The following is a 16,234-nucleotide window of genomic DNA, read 5'->3' on the forward strand; positions in this document are numbered from 1 at the left end:
TTTTTTAATGTGATTTAAAATGCCTCCACTTAACAAAAATGATTCTTCAACACTTAGCTGTAGTCCGTTTCATACACTGAAAAATGGCCATTTCTCCAGTCTCACCTGGCCTTCTTACTTTCATTATGTTTCCCCCAACCACGAAGAATTGGATATCTCTTCTGCTTGGAACTTGCCCGTCATTTTTGCCTAATCATCTTTGACTCAAAATCGTCAGACTCTAGCGCAGTTGTCTTTTCCAAGAAAGCCTCCTATGATGTTTTCTAATGAGCACAAAAAACATGTTGGTCTTACTCACCATAGAAGCCCTTGTACCTAGTGCAGTGCCTGACACATGGTCGACATCAGTGAATGCGTTTGTTGAGTGAGTGAATGAATGAATGAATGAATAACTCTATTTCCTGAACTAAGAGATAAAACACACCGAGTTTCCACTTCAGTTCTCTGAGAAAAAAGAGGAAGACACAAAGCAACTTAGTAGACTGCACCATATACACCATGTCAAGCAGTGATGTCAGACATTTTTGTTTACTCCTTGTTTACTCCTTAGTGGATCCAGCAAATCGAAGGAGCGGAGGCTGCCCTGCACCAGAAAATGATGGAATTGGAAAGTGACATGGTGAGTCCAAAGATGAGGCATCATAAAAATGACAAAAAATAGGGCACCTGGGTGGCTCAGTGCTTAAGCACCGGACTTTAGTTCAGGTCATGATCTCACACTTTGTAAGTTGGAACCCCGCATCAGGTGAGCACACGCCCCATTTAGGGTGAGCTCGTGTCCTGCTTCACGTGAGCATGAGCCCCACCTCAGGTGAGCCCCAGTTCTTTCTCTCTCGGCCCCTCATGGGATTCTCTCTCTCTCTGCCCCTCAATCACTTGCACCCTCTCTCTCAAAAAAAAATTTTTTTTAAATGAAGAAAAATAGTCAAGGCAAATGGAAAACAACTGTTTTCTACCAGTTTCACTGGCACCAATGAAAGTTTGCAGCTTCGCATTATTTGGTGTGCAGACTGGGGAATGAAATTCTTGAAAGTATCCCACAATTTCAAGTTATATTCTTCAAAAATATGTTGTATTTTTACAATATTTCTAAAACTAATGCTGAATAAAATTCAACTAGGTGGTTTCTTTCTTAGGCTAAATAATTTTTCCACCATGTATAGTCAGAGTAAAAATTACAGAAATGATGAGTGTAACTATGATTTTAAAAATCTCCAAGCCACTTTGTGCCCATTAAGATGACCACTATCAAAAACAAAACAAAACAAAACAAAACAGAAAATAACAAGTGTTGGTGGGAACATGGAGAAATTGGAACCTTTGCGTTGTTGTTAGGAACATAAAATGATGTGTAGCTGCTAATGAAAATAGTATGGTGTGGTTGCTGAAAATATTCAAAATAGAATTATCGTATAATCCAGCAATACCACTTTTGGGAATATGCCCAAGATAATTGAAGGTAGGTTTTCAAAGAAATGTTTGTACACCCATGCTCATAGCAGCATTATTCACCGTAGCTTAAATGTGGAAGTAACCTAAGAGTCTATCACTGGATGAATGGATAGCAAAATGTGGTCTGAACATACAATGAATATTATTAAAGCTTTAGAAAGGAAGGAAATTTGGGGCGCCTGGGTGGCTCAGTCGGTTGAGCACCCGACTTCGGCTCAGGTCATGATCTCGTGGTCTGAGGGTTTGAGCCCCGCGTCAGAGTCTGTGCTGACAGTTCAGAGCCTGGAGCTGCTTCAGCTTCTGTGTCTCCCTCTCTCTCTGCCCCTCCCCTACTTGCGCTGTCTCTCACTCTCTCTCTCTCTCTCTCTACTCTCTCTCTCTCTCAAAAATAAACATTAAAAAAAACTTTTAGAAAGGAAGGAAATTCTAATATATGATATAACGTGGATGAACCTTGAGGATATTATGCAAAGTGAACTAAGCCAATCGCAAAAAGACAAATAATGTATGATTCCACTTACGTAAGTATCTAGAGTAGTCAGACTAATAGAAAGTAGGAACAATGGCCGTTAGGAGTGAAAACTAAGAGAAAATGAGTTGTCATTTAATGGATACGGTTTCAGTTTTGCAAAATGAAAAGCATTCTGGAGATTGGCTGCTTAACTGTGTAAATATACTTAACCCTACTGAATTGTACACTTAAAAATGGTTAAGAGTAATTTTGTGTGTTTTACCGTAATTAAATATTTCTTTAAATCCCTAAGCACAGGAATTGTTCATTATAACTTACAGGAATACATAGGATTTTATAACTGTACTGTCATTATTATTATTACTACTGAAAAACAGGTAGTGATTCCTATCAGGTCAGGGAATCCTATAACAAGAATAACTTGCAGGGTGCCTGGGTGGCTCGGTTGGTTAAGCGTCTGACTCTTGATTTCGGCTTGGGTCATGATCTCACGATTTTGTGAATTTGAGCCCCGCATTGGGCTCTGTGCTGACCACACGGTCAGCTGAACCTACTTGGGATTCTCCCCCTTTCTCCGTCCTTCCCCCCACTCATACTGTCTCTGTCTCTCTCAAAATAAATAAACTTAAAAAAAAAAAAGCCTCACTGTCACTACTTGTAAAGTGGGGGTAAAATATCAGCCTGGAGTATTGTATGGAGCTGCTATGACATTCAAAGGAGGTAAAAAGTGTGCAGAGCTTTCAAAGTGATGAAGTTTGCTCTGTCAGATGATTTTATGATTTCATTGAAATATGGAGCAAAATGAATTCTGTGACAAAACACCAATATTAAATGTTTTTCTTATTTTTCATTAATATTGTACTACAGTATTGGTAGCCTTGAGAGATATAAAATGGACAGTACAGTTAAAAGTTTTAGCTATGAAACCAACGGAGGAGTCAAATACAGAAAAAATAGAGAGACAGCCTCAGTGGGAAGGGGGCAGAGAGAGGAGACAGAGGATCCAAAACGGGCTCCATGCTGACAGGCTGACAGCAGTGAGCCTGATGCGGGGGTCGAACTCACAAACGAGGTCTTGATCTGAGCAGAAGTTGGATGCTCAACCGACTGAGCCACCCAGGTGCCCCATGAGATATATATATACTTTTAATGTTTATTTATTTTTGAGAGACTATAGAGCGCAGGTAGGGGAGGAGCAGAGAGAGAAAGGGAGACACAGAAGCCAAAACAGGCTCCAGGCTATCAGCACAGAGCCTGATGCAGGGCTTGAGCTCATGAACCTTGATCCCGAAGTTGGACCCTGAACCGACTGAGCCACCCAAGTGCCCCACAAAGTTATGTTTTTAAATGCTGTTGGAAAGATGCTTGCGATGTGAGACCAGGCATGCAGACGCTGGGGACAAGCAAGGGAACTTCAGATTTCGGTCCCAGCTCGTACTGGTTTTGTGGCAGAAGCAGAAGCCCATTCATGAAGTGACATTGTGGGTGGAATAGCTGCCATCCACCCACATCATTATCCATCTTTTGTTTGCTAATTGTGCAAGATAATTTTGAATCACTTTTTATTATGCAACTGTGCATATTACATTTCAAAACATTCTTACAAAAATAGACTCTCACAATATATTTGCACAGATATAGTTATTAGTAACCCTGTCCTTAACCACGCGCTCTTGGACTGGCATAAAAATCCTTGAAAGCATTCCATGTGGTGGATTGTTCATGATATCTTGTATACTTCTTTCCATTGATTTTCACATTCTCTGTGTGAGACTATGAAAGTTGAACTATTTTCCTAACAGAATCTATGACCCTATAAATGCTAGTGACTGGTCTTGTTGGGGAGTTAGAGGAAACATTCATCAATACCATTTATATACCGCTTTCTAGTAAACTAAGTTCTTTTCTCTTTATCATTCTCTTCATCTTTTATCATGTAAGCTCATATCGCTTTGTCTTTTCTCTTCATCCTTTTTATAGGAACAATTCTGCAAAATAAAAGGCTATTTGGAGGAAGAACTAGATTACAGAAAACAAGCTCTCGACCAAGCATATATGGTAGGTACAGCAAGCACTCAGGACACCCAGAGTTCAAAGTCCTGTGCTGTGGAGTGAAGCATCATGGTTCACTTGTCCCGCCATGTACTTGAATAGACCACAATATGCAAGCTCATTTATTCAGTGGTTTCCAGTTCTGGTTGTAGAATAAATACATCCCTACCTATTTCCCGTTATATCACTCTTATAATATGTAGTGCATACTTAATTATGCTTCATATAAAAAAATTAAGTGTCTGTTACAGAATACTTTAATGAGAGACAGGTTGGATGGTACTGTAGATGAAAGAGAAATTTTATTAAATCTAACTGTTTGGGAGCCTCACGTAGTGAGAAAAGAGTAGAGCATTTAATGTCTGCTGTGTATATTTTTCCTTCACATATTTCTCACAACAACCCTCTGGGGTGCAGGTAATATGATCATTCCTGTATTACATATGAGGAAATGAAGGCTTGGAGAGTGAAAGAACTCTGCCCGAGAGAGCAAGCACGTAGTGCTCAGTTCTGACTCCAGACCCTGTGGCCTTCTCTACCGTAATCCAGCCACAGTAAGTGAGGCTGTTCGGGAGATGGGTTGTGCCTTTTCTCCCCCACAGAAGGCTGTGTGGACTGAGGACCCCATTTGATTCATTCCCCATGACAGATTCATAACACATAATTCCTAATACGGGACAACAGCTTGCATTTCTTCTCTCCATATACTGCCCCCCCCCCCCAACCATTAATTCACAGTAATGACTCAAGAGAAAAAGACCAAACTTAAAAGGGGAACATTTCAAGGAGTTGCTGGTAGAGGTTTTTATAATGCTTTCCTGGAAGCAGCCTGAGTCACTTTGGGGAGAAGAATGAAGCACTTAGCCCCTGCTTGTAACAGAGATGAATTAGTATTCTTCTCCAAAATGAGTAAGAGATTCTGAGCACTGCTCGATGGGGAAAGGAGAGAAATGAGAGTTGGTCATCAGAGAATAAAGAAGGAAGCACTTTCTCCCCTCCCTTCCTACCCTTTTATCCTTGCCTTCTTTACCTACACATGGTCAGGTTCAGGTGCTTATGTGTCCCATGAGCAAGTACTCATTCAGACACATGTCATGTTAAAAAGATGAGATCTGTTCAGTCGAGTACAAGAGCTAAGAACTTGGAAACAAGAGCTAGGAAAATACTCTGTACCAAGGCATGACCATTCACCTCTGTCAAAGTCACAGGAGGTAAGATTGTAGATTTTGGTGACTATAACTGAAGCATGTTTAAAAAACAAAACAAAACAAAACTGGAATATAAGGATATAAGGATTCTTCATCCAAAACAGAGAAGACTCAAGGAGGCATATTATAGCTAAAGCAACTTTAAATGTCAGAATATTAAAAAACAAACCAATTCCAAAGACTCCAGGCCATTTTCAGATCATGTCTCCTAATTTGTATTTTAAGATAGGGAGACTGTAAAGCCATCTTCAAGTTCGTATGTGTGTCATGTGGAAGAGAGGAGGCATTTTGTGTGCGAAATAGATCCCCAACTTAGTATTCCAACTTAGACCACTTTTCAGTGCTTATTTCTAAACGTACAGCCACCATGATAGATGTCTACATATCTGAAGGGCTGTCAGATGGAAGAGAGCACAAATATGTTCTCAACTACATTTGAGAATAGAAGAATATACAATTTTTATAACAAAGTAAGGACTTACTAAAAATGAAAGGTGTGTGAAATGGACAGGATCCCAAGAAAAAGAACAGATGCCCCATCATCAGAGAAGTTCAGGTATTGTTAGCTCGATGACTCACGGAGTCTTACAAAGGGGATTATCAAAATGGTAGTGTGGCTGGATAAGCTTTGAGATTGATTTTAGTGCTATGATCCCGTAAGATTCCAGTAATACATAACTCCCCTCTCCCCCACACGCAAGTGTCTCCATTCACATACCACCAGAAATGCTAAGTTCCAAAGTTAGACTTTTCTAATTCTGTTTGCCAGAGAATCCAGGAACTAGAAGCTACTTTGTACAATGCTCTGCAGCAAGAAACCGTTATCAAGTTTGGTGAATTATTAAGTGAAAAACAGCAAGAAGAGCTGAGAACAGCGGTAGAAAAGTTACGGCGGCAGATGCTGAGGAAGAGCAGAGAGTATGACTGTCAGATTCTTCAGGAGCGAATGGAGCTCTTACAGCAAGCCCATCAGGTGAGGACGGAGCCACTGCATCTCTGTAGGGTTGGTACTAAGCAAATGGGACTTAGTACTAAGTGCGTGGTATGGAGTGTGGGTGAGAGAAGCCCAGGAGCTGTACGCCATCTTCGGAGAGTAAGATACAGAACTCTTGTTGGCCGCCTAGACTCAGAGACAGGATGACAGTTTGGTAATGATTCAGTCTTGAGAAAATTGGCATTCCAGAAGCATTGCCTACTGCTACTATTCGGGGAGCTGTTTTGTCATGAAATACCCTTTGGGTCTCCTGGAGCCTGATTAGCTCCCTTATGCAGGGCAAGACTCTCCCCAGGACAGAAATACTGCTTCCTCCTGTTACTCATCCCAGTCCATAATCTAGCCTGATCAGATCATCTGAATAGGGTAAAAGAGAACAAGGGCCTTTTTCTTTATTCCCAGAACAAACAGCAACAACAACAAAGCCTGGAAGCTGCCGCTTACTTACTGGCATTTGCTATGTCAGGAACTAAACTAAGGGCTCTGCTTACATCATTGCATTTAATCTTCACAGTAGCCCACTGAGGTAAGTATTCTTATTATCCCATTGAGGAGATAATGATACTGCAGACATGAGTACTTAAGTCATTTGCCCAAGGTGACACAGATAGCGAGCACCAGAGCCAGTATCTACTCAGGTGTCCATAACTCAAGGCCAGTGCGTATAACCATTGTGCTACCCTCTCCTACGCAACTTGAGTCCTCTCTGATTGATGTGACCCATCTAGACCAGGAAGGCTCTGGAGACACTCAATATTCATTTATAGCCAACATTCTTAATTGCATCTCATAGTTCATGTCTTAGCTTGACAGGTGAGGACTAAGGCCCTGGTCAAAAAGCAGATTCCAAAAGAATTACAAAGTTGATAGTGCCGGTAGGATTTGGTACTTAGAAGCTGGGTTAAGCAACTGATACACAATCCAGATGGACAATACAAGAAGTAAGAGTTGTGTGGTCTTTAGAGATCAAGGTGGGTGGAAAAGGAACAGGTTACTTTATGACACCCGTAAGAACGGTTTATGGGGAACATGACACTTAGCACACTTCCCGCGTAGGCAGGAGTTGTGTGAATCTTTACAATCGAACAGATTATCTGAGTTAACAGGGAGCTAAGAGCGGTGAAGCCTTTTGTCCCAGAGATGGTGAACACATGCATGTTTGTTTCAGTGTGCTTTCAGATTCCATCATAAAGTTCTGGGTTTTGATCCTGGAATGTTTTTTAGCCCTTTAATGATAGACCCCATGGCCTCATTAGTTGCGGGAATAAAAGTGCCCTCTGCGTAATTTTTTTATACTGCAATGGCATTTAGTTAATTTCAACCAATCAGCAGTTGTGCTATGGAACCACAGAAGTGTTTATTTAAAAAAAAATTTTTAATGTTTATTTATTTTTGAGAGAGAGAGAGAGGCAGAGAGAGAGGGAGACACAGAATCTGAAGCAGTCTCCAGGCTCTGTCTGAGCTGTCAGCACAGAGCCTGATGGCGGGGCTCCTACTCGTGAATTGTGAGATCATGACCTGAGCCAAAGTCGGACGTTTAACTGATTGAGCCACCCAGGTGCCCCAAAAGTATTTATTTTTAAGATGGGCAAAGAGTTATCTAAATTTATTTATGATTAAAACCTTGTCATTTTTTGAGTCTCTAACCAAGCCAAACCTGAAAGACATGTTTTGTTTGCTTTGTTTTAAGCTATCCAGTGACAGGTACATTACATTTCTAAGCCACAGAGATTTCCATTGAAATTTTCTATCTCCCAAACAAATGTTCATTAGAAAATGCCTTTTCTAATTATTTCTTACTCTTTGTCTCCCTTTATAATCAGTAGATTTAAGAGAATTATTCCAGAAGGTATTGGCCAGGTTTTGTCATGTATAAGCTATGTGATCCAGTTAAATCCTAGAGCCTATCAGTAACTATTTATTGGACATTTCTGTTTGAATGTTTCACAGTGAACTCATATGAAACATATCTAAGTGTGCATTTTTATTCTTTCCCCTTCTCTCCCCATCTGCCTGTTTTCGTCAGTAGAATTACCATATCCCAAAGCACTCAGGCTGGAAACCCTGGAGTCTTCTTTGTCCTTTATCTCCAATCACTAATATAGCTCTACATCCAATTAGTATTTCTCCTGAAATGTTTCTGAAGCTGGTCTATTTTGTCCACACTTGTAACTTGAGGCAGAGGCAGGACCTTTCAATCCTGCAACAGCTCCCAGATGCTGCCAGATGTCCTCTGATGTAACCTGACTCCGTCATCTAGGCATTTATTCAGTCACATATTTAAATGCATTTCCCAGTCTTTGGATACCATTTCAGACATAGAGAACTCACATGGACTCTGCTTTTACGAAGCATAGGACTTATTGATGGAGACAAAGGAGGTTAACACAAAGAAAAAAATTACGTTTGGTACCTCTTGACAAGTGGCATAAAAAAGTCATATGCAGGATGCCACGGGGATTGAGTGGTGGAGAGGACTTCCTGCCCTCTCTGTAGTTCATCATGCATATCACTACACATTCTTTCACCTTTCCTCATGGTACATTCTTCCTCAAAGCCTCTATGATCTCAATTTGCAGTTGGGTCTAGGCCTATGCAGCTCTCTCCAGGTCCTTCATTAGCTGGCTACCCCTTCTCTGAAAACCTGATCTGAGACAATCTCCAGAGTATTCTGTCCTCTCTACTCATGCAGAACTCTTCCTGGTACCGCTTGGGTCATGACTCCCTCCTCTAAGCCTTTGTTGGCATGACCATTCACCATAAAATGCCCCTCGTGTCTGCTGCATTTATCTAAATGTTCTCATTTTTCCAGTCCCAGCTTAAGATCCACCTCCTTTAGGATGTTCCCCTGATAATAATGGACTGCATACTACTGAAAAAAATCTGTACTTCATATCCTGTTACACATTGTTTCAAAACCATATTTGAAAGCCTGCTTGTGCCAGGGATATTATGGTGGACAGAGACATAAAGGTCACTGCTCTCGTCTGTCCTACCCATGAAAAGGGTCAAAGCAACAACACAAATTAGCAATGACCAAGGCAATTTCAGAGAGTGTCAATAAATGCTATGAAGAAAAGTATACGATGTGTGTGTGTGTTTGGGAATAGGATTCTCCACTTTAGACTGGCTAGGCAGATCAGGCATCTTTGAAGATGTCTAAAACCCAAGGGACCAGCCACACAAAGATCTTGGCAAAGTGCCCCAGAAGATAGGGACAACAGAGTCTAAGTCTCTATTGTGGGAACATTTGGAATAGTCAAGGAACAGAGAGAAGGCCATAAAAATGGAGCACGTAGAGCCAAGGTGAAGTGGATGTGAGGTGAAGTTGGACCAGGAAGAAAAGGCTAAATCACACTGGGCCTTGAAGGAGTTGGGTTCTATTCTGAGTGCAGCCTGGCTGCCTCTCCCTTATTCTTACGCTTGTTCTTCTCCGCCTTAAACTCAGGGCCTGCCCTGATTATTCCACATGTCAGGAGTACACACAGCTGCTGTAGATGGATGTACTAAATTAGAAACAGAACTAGCAGTAAGCTCTCACCCCAGTCCTGATGCGGACAACAGTGACTTGTGTACTGATTAGCAGGACAGGTAAGATAAAAAGGGGTCTCTTTTGGACCTGAGAAGGTTCCCCCTTGGATGGGGTGGCAAGTGAATGGGAAAGGAAAGAAATAGAGCATGCAGCACACGACTGTAGCATAAATAACTCCTGTAGTTAACAAGCATAGGCAACTTCCTTGTGCTGAACGCTGTCCTACTTACTAGAGACTGGTGATGAAGTTACAATGGCGTTGCCATCGTTTACCTTTTCTACTTAATTTGTTTCTCCCTGTGTTTTAGACTCCATCTCCCCATCTGATTCCAATGGTTCTTTGGGACCAAAAATGGACTGGTGTCTGTATTCTCCATTATATCCAGCATAGTCCTGACCTTTGTAAGAAGTTGCTCAACAAACATGCCCTTGGTGGCCAAGTAGACACTGTAGTAATCTCTAGTAATCCCACATGTCCATGATTGTGGTGAGATGACACTTGCCTCCACATTCAGTAGACATATAAAGGAATTACATGTACACTCAAGGTGGAAATGTCTAGCAAATTTATTCTTTTATTGTGTAGCTTTGGCGCCTGAGCAGCACTGTGGAAATATACACAAGCACACACGTCACTCCCGTGTACACGCACCATTAGCTTCCAGGCCCGTTCTCTTACCCATCATTCATTGTCCTATAATTTCACGGTCAGCCTTGATAGTCTCTCTGACCCAAACATCTCATCCTCTCCTGCACAAACCTCAGTCCCTTCCCTTTAGAGCACATTCCTCAGTTTTCTCATTCCCTACATTTGGTCAGATGATTCTTTTTTTGTTTGTTTGTTTATATATTTTGAGAAAGAGGGTGAGAGAGAGCATGCACATGTGTGTGTGAGCGGGAGAGGGGCAGAGAGAGAATCCCAAGCAGGCTCCACACTGTCAACAACAGAGCCTGATGTGGGGCTCAAACTCCCAAATCATAAGATCATGACCTAAGCCGAAATCAAGAGTGAGACGTTCAACCAACTGAACCACACAGGCACCCCTGGTTCGATGATTCTCTATGGTAGGGGGCTGTCCTGTGTATCATCCTGGGCTCTGCCTATTAGATGCTAATTACAACCCCCACCCTAGGTGTGATTATTGACCACATGTGATTAAAAAATGTCCAGATAGTCAGATAGTGATGATGGTTGCATAACTTTGTGAATATTCTAAAACCACTGAATTATATACCTCAGATTAAATTTAATAACTTTAAGAGATATCCAGACATTGCCAAAGCTCCCCTGGGGGGCAGAGTCATCCTCTGTTGAGAACCACTGTTTCAGAGTAGGGAGATATGATTTTCAAGTTCAAGTATTTGTTCTAGCTTTCTCTTCTTCACATATTGCATTATAAAAACCTCTTTTTCTATATTATTACCACATTTAGCTTCCACTGTTTTCTTCTCAGACTCCTGTTCTCATTTTCTGATTATTCCCAAGAGAGGCATTAAATAACAAACTTACACTGTGTAGCCATGTGCCATGAACATAAAAGGCCTTTAGTTGCCTAGAAATTTGAAGATTTTTTTTCACTTGCAAATAATTATGTAATGTTGATTTCAAATCTGCACTTTTTAAATCACTGGAAGTTTGTTACACAGTTGACAGGTGAGTTCAAAGATAGTTCTGGAATTATTTTGTCCTTAGGATTCCTTATGCTTTTTGCTATGTTTAGTTTTCCCCTAACTTAATCAGTTGTCTCTTTGGAATTTTTGCCCAAGTCTTATCTCTACTTTGTTTTATGAGAATTGGCAAATCCTGTTTTATGAGGAAATTCTACCCTGAAGCAGAGATGAAACATGGTTGGAAAGGAAGGGTAGCAAAAAACAAGGGGACTGTTTGCATGTGTGTATGTATATCACCACTAGCCATTTTTTACAGTGGTAATCAACAACCAAAAATCCCAATCCCAATGGCTCCAACACAGTTAGTTTCTTGCTCGCTAGTTCCAGGACATAATGCTGTCTCAATGAGCAGGTGGTACTCCTGCGTCTCCTACTCACGTTCCACTGGCCAAATAGGCCTCACAGCCAAGCCCGAGGACACTGGGGTGAGAACATTACCTCCCTCTCAGAGATAGGTCTGTAGAGACAGGTGCATAGACAGGGGTAGCAAATTTAAAAACACATACGTAATCAATGCCATGCTTTTGCATGACAAGTATGGGTAATCTAACCATCTTCTGGGTGTGGGAAAACGTGTATGTGATGCTTCCAGCTGTGAGTACTAATGTTAATGTTTTCATAGCAAGTTTCTTGTTTTAGGTTGGCGAACAGTCTTCTTGTTAACACCCACTAACTCTTTCTCTTTTTTCCTTTGTTCAGAGAATTCGTGACTTAGAAGATAAAACAGACATCCAGAAAAGACAGATAAAGGACTTAGAAGAAAAGGTATGTGTTAAATTCAGTGTGAATTTCAGTCTTTAACTTTTAGACCAGAAAATAATAGGAGTTTCATTCACCGCATTGTGTTTCTTCTGTTACTGTGTATCTTGCTGAGGCAGGTGTTGTTACAGTCAATATAAACTTCACCTCCAGTCAGTCACCAGCATTCCAGAAAAGGTTCTGTCTTCAGCAACCTAACCTGGACATGTTTGCCTTTTGTGTTGATTCCTATTTTTTGCTATGGGTGTTTTCTTTCCTCGCTTCCCCTTTCTTATCTTCATTTCCTTTCCAGAAATTTCTCATGAGTTTTATGCCTCTACTTTGCTCTTTCTTTTCAAAATATTTTTGGTCCCTTTTTGAAAAAAAAAAAAAAATCATTCCTGTTACTATTGATAAAAAGCCCTTTCTTCCTTGTGCTGCAGTGTCCCCTCCACAGTAAGTCCAGAAACTTAGGTTAACACGTGATGATGAAGCCCTCATGTCACTTCCCCCAGTGGCCTGAAAGCCTCCTCAGAGTCAGCCAACACTTTCAGGGGAGAGCGTAATAGTCCTGAAAGACTGCATTTGGGAATGTGCACGGTGGGGGGACGGAAGAGGGCTCACACAGGAGTGCTGAACAAGCTGCAGTGAGGCCAACAATCTTAACATAACAACAGTGACCCTGCCGTGATGCCCGGGAGCATCGTGCTGAGGAACACAGCAAGAATCGCAAGAGGCTTTGCCTAGAGTTCCAGTCTGAATTCCTGTGATGCCAAAGAATATGGCTATTTTGCAGCATCTTCCGTGGGCACCCAAGAAGAAAATAGCAAACCATCTGCTGCTTCTGAAACGACGGTCAGAATTTTCTTCCTCCCAAATTGCTTCTGTAGCTGCCCATACATGGGAGATCAGAGGGAGCTGGTCTGGGCCAGGAGCCAGACTATCAGCAGCCTGGATTCTTACGTCGGCTGGGTCTTCACATACTTACTTGACCTTGGGTATGTGACCGAGACTTGTGTCTAAGCCTTATCGATAAAATGGGGATGATAGAGCTTGCCCTCATCTCCTCTCGTGGGTTCTGCAAGGAACAAACAGGGCCACTTATGTGAAAATTACGAAACGCTGAGAGTGTTCGATTAAAAAGTATAATTTTTAAAATTTCCAGACATAAAGTACACATCCTCTGCAAAATTTTAAATTTGAATGGTCCTCATTTCAGAAGTGTGCTGCCTAGCTCTGTGGGACTGAATGAGGCAAAGGTGAAGTGCAGTAAGCCAAGGACTGAGTCTGACTTCCCAGTGTTTGGCAAGAAGACCCACAGAAGGTGGGAACTGTTTCCAGCTTCTCCAGTTGTCAACGCACATGCCTGATGCCTTCCATTTTCCACAGCTTCAAATGGCTAGCTCTTGGTTCTAGTAATTTTCTGTGCGAAGTCTTAACCAGCTCTGTGGCTGACAAAGAGGAAGTCAGAATTAAAACCACAAACTTCAGTTTGATTCCATCCCCATTCATGTAAGGAAAACCAGACTAAAAAGGGTGGGGGGGGGAGTGGATTTTTAAAATATCTATTAATGTCACTACCCTAGGCATTTTCTTTTTTTAATGTTTATGTTAGAAAGAAAGAGAGCGTGAGCAGGGGAGGGGCAGAGAAAGAGGGAGACACAGAATGCAAAGCAGGCTTCATCGGCTTCATTGACTCTCCTGCAGTTACTCTGTGAGACAGACACAGCGGATCTCAGGATCCCCCTTTTTGCTGGTAATAAAACAACAGGTCAGAGAGATTAAACAACATTCCCAGGACCATATAACCAGTCCATATCAAGACACCCAGAGGCCAGGGTGTCTGACTCAAGGTGCTACGTTCGGCCCACCACACTGCCTGGACAAAGAATCTCATTGCCAGCGAGGTGATGGGCCTCTCCTCATGCCCCGAGAGGCGGTGCTGATATCTGACCTCAGAGGAGTAGAGGAAGCCTCCTTTCCCCTCCATCTTCTACTACGGGCATCATTTTACCACTCTCCATCTTTGAAGAATGGAAAAAAAAAAAAAAAAAAAAAAAAGAAAAAGGACAGACTTTCTGCTTTCCAGACTCCTAGAACCGTCACCAACACATGGCTCTTAGCACCATGTTTATAACTTGTCCCTACAATTTTGCTATGATGAAGCCAGAGCCCTGTAAACAGTGGCCTTAAAAGACACATGAGGATAACACGCTCAACATTAGAATGCCATACACCACCCTTATTCAAGGAAGTCGTGTCTGACAAAATGGTGCTGAAATGTGATAACAAGGTCAAAGTCTGACTCTGTAGGAGTACCTCACCAAGGAAATTGGTATTTGAAAACCACTGATCTGACCTGTGACCTTCTACAATTAGTATGCAGTTGGTTATGCACCACTGCTATGCAAGCATGTCTGTCCACCCAAGTATCTGCTTTTCTGGAGAAAGTTCTAAGCGAAGAGACACAATTCAGACTCCATTTAAGTTCTATGAGTCAAAGAAAGAGAATATCTGCGAAGCATGGAGGTTTGAACAGCAGCATGCATCCATTCATTATCTAAGGCGTCCTCTGATGTACAAGCACCTTTCGTACCACACATCCTGGCTCATCCAGGGTAGACCCAGGATACACCTGCTGTCCTGATGTAATTACTGATAGCGTCTGCATTTCTACCTCAGGAGTAGCCCACTGCAGATAATTTATCACAGGTTTACCTTACATATTAATATTCTCTCTGCTATGCCTTCTTCACATTAACCAAACAGTGATAGCATTAAGTGATGAAGTGGATACTCTGATCATATTTTTGTAGTTTTGATTTACCCTGTCACACATTAAAAAACAGACAATAATATATAATAAAGTAGGATCCAGGAGGTCTAAATTCAAGGCTTTACTATGACATGAAATTACATGCAATTAGACTGTTGATAAACCGTTCAGTGCTTGCTTTTCTCACTTAAAGAATTAGGAGCTTAGATCCATGATCTATTAGACCACCTCAGTTGTAAAATGTATCAGTTGATGTTGGTTGACACCAGTTAGTCCTCACATTATTTTGCCAATAGATAAGTAAAACATGTTTTTTTTTTTTTTTTTTAAACAAAAGGTCCTTGGTATATATGTGACAAGTGGTCAGACTTGAGCAAAGTGGAAAAGCTTGAGGTTTTGTTGACACTACAGAAATTCAGATTTATGTAATCTTCTTCTTTTTCTTCTGCAGTTTCTGTTTCTATTCTTGTTCTTCTCTCTTGCCTTTATTCTATGGCCTTGATGTCAAGGTGCCTCTTCAGGTAAGATTTCATTTAATTCTCAAAATGTGGTTCTAAGAGGTGTTTGATCAGAAGGATGCTGTATACAGTTACTAGTAATGCCCATGTTTGTTTGGTTTAAAAAAAACACAAATACATTTGGTTTGGTTAGCTTAAATGCCATAAAAGGAGAAACAGATCACCTGGAACTAATGTAACATTGTGTATCAACTGTGCTTCAATTAAAAAAAAGATTAAAGTAAAAAAAGTGAGAAACAGATCCAGTCCATTTGGGTGATTTTTTTTTAATTTTTTAAATGTTTTTATTCGTTTTTGAGACAGAGAGAGACAGAGCATGAGCAGGGGAGGGGCAGAGAGAGGGGGAGACACAGAATTCGAAGCAGGCTCCAGGCTCTGAACTGTCAGCACAGAGCCCCACGTGGGGCTCGAACTCACAGACTGTGAGGTTATGACCTGAGCTGAAGTCGGATGCTGAACTGACTGAGCCAACCAGGGGCCCCCCATTTGGGTGATTATTAAAAAAAATAAAGCAACCACCAAATATGGAAATCAAGAATATTGTTCTAGTTAACCTTGTTGCTTTGGGAAGTCATGGTGTTTATGGGGCTTAGTATTCTCATCAGTCTTTTAATATATGGAAGGATTTGCTTCCCTCTCTGCAAAATGAAGAAATATCAGTATATTTTTAGTATCTCATCCAGCTTGAAAATTCTGATTCTGTAAACCTAACAAGCTAAAAATGGCTGGTTATTTTTAACCCCTTCTCCCAGTCTGATTTCATCAGAATTCAGGAAAGCAGGCTATTAAGTGAAATTGGATCTTCTTTTCAAGTAAGCTTT

At 41.3% G+C, this 16,234-nt stretch overlaps 1 protein-coding gene across 4 annotated transcripts in view; it reads left to right on the forward strand.

Annotated features, from left to right (window-relative positions):
* JAKMIP2 (janus kinase and microtubule interacting protein 2) overlaps positions 1–16,234 on the forward strand; it is a 181,474-nt gene that overhangs the window by 152,940 nt on the left and 12,300 nt on the right. For 3 of the 4 annotated variants that reach the window (XM_040453461.1, XM_040453446.1, XM_040453437.1), the window contains 5 exons: positions 551–619; positions 3,905–3,982; positions 5,954–6,157; positions 12,081–12,146; positions 15,347–15,416. In XM_040453461.1, the coding sequence (XP_040309395.1) occupies positions 551–619; positions 3,905–3,982; positions 5,954–6,157; positions 12,081–12,146; positions 15,347–15,397 (468 nt within the window). In that variant the 3' untranslated portion in view covers positions 15,398–15,416. The remainder of the gene's footprint in view (positions 1–550; positions 620–3,904; positions 3,983–5,953; positions 6,158–12,080; positions 12,147–15,346; positions 15,417–16,234) is intronic. The other variant, XM_040453453.1, reaches the window with a different exon arrangement.

This window comes from Herpailurus yagouaroundi, unplaced genomic scaffold (genome assembly GCF_014898765.1).
Source record: "Herpailurus yagouaroundi ecotype Mexico unplaced genomic scaffold, PumYag 29, whole genome shotgun sequence".
Classification (NCBI taxonomy): domain Eukaryota; kingdom Metazoa; phylum Chordata; class Mammalia; order Carnivora; family Felidae; genus Herpailurus; species Herpailurus yagouaroundi.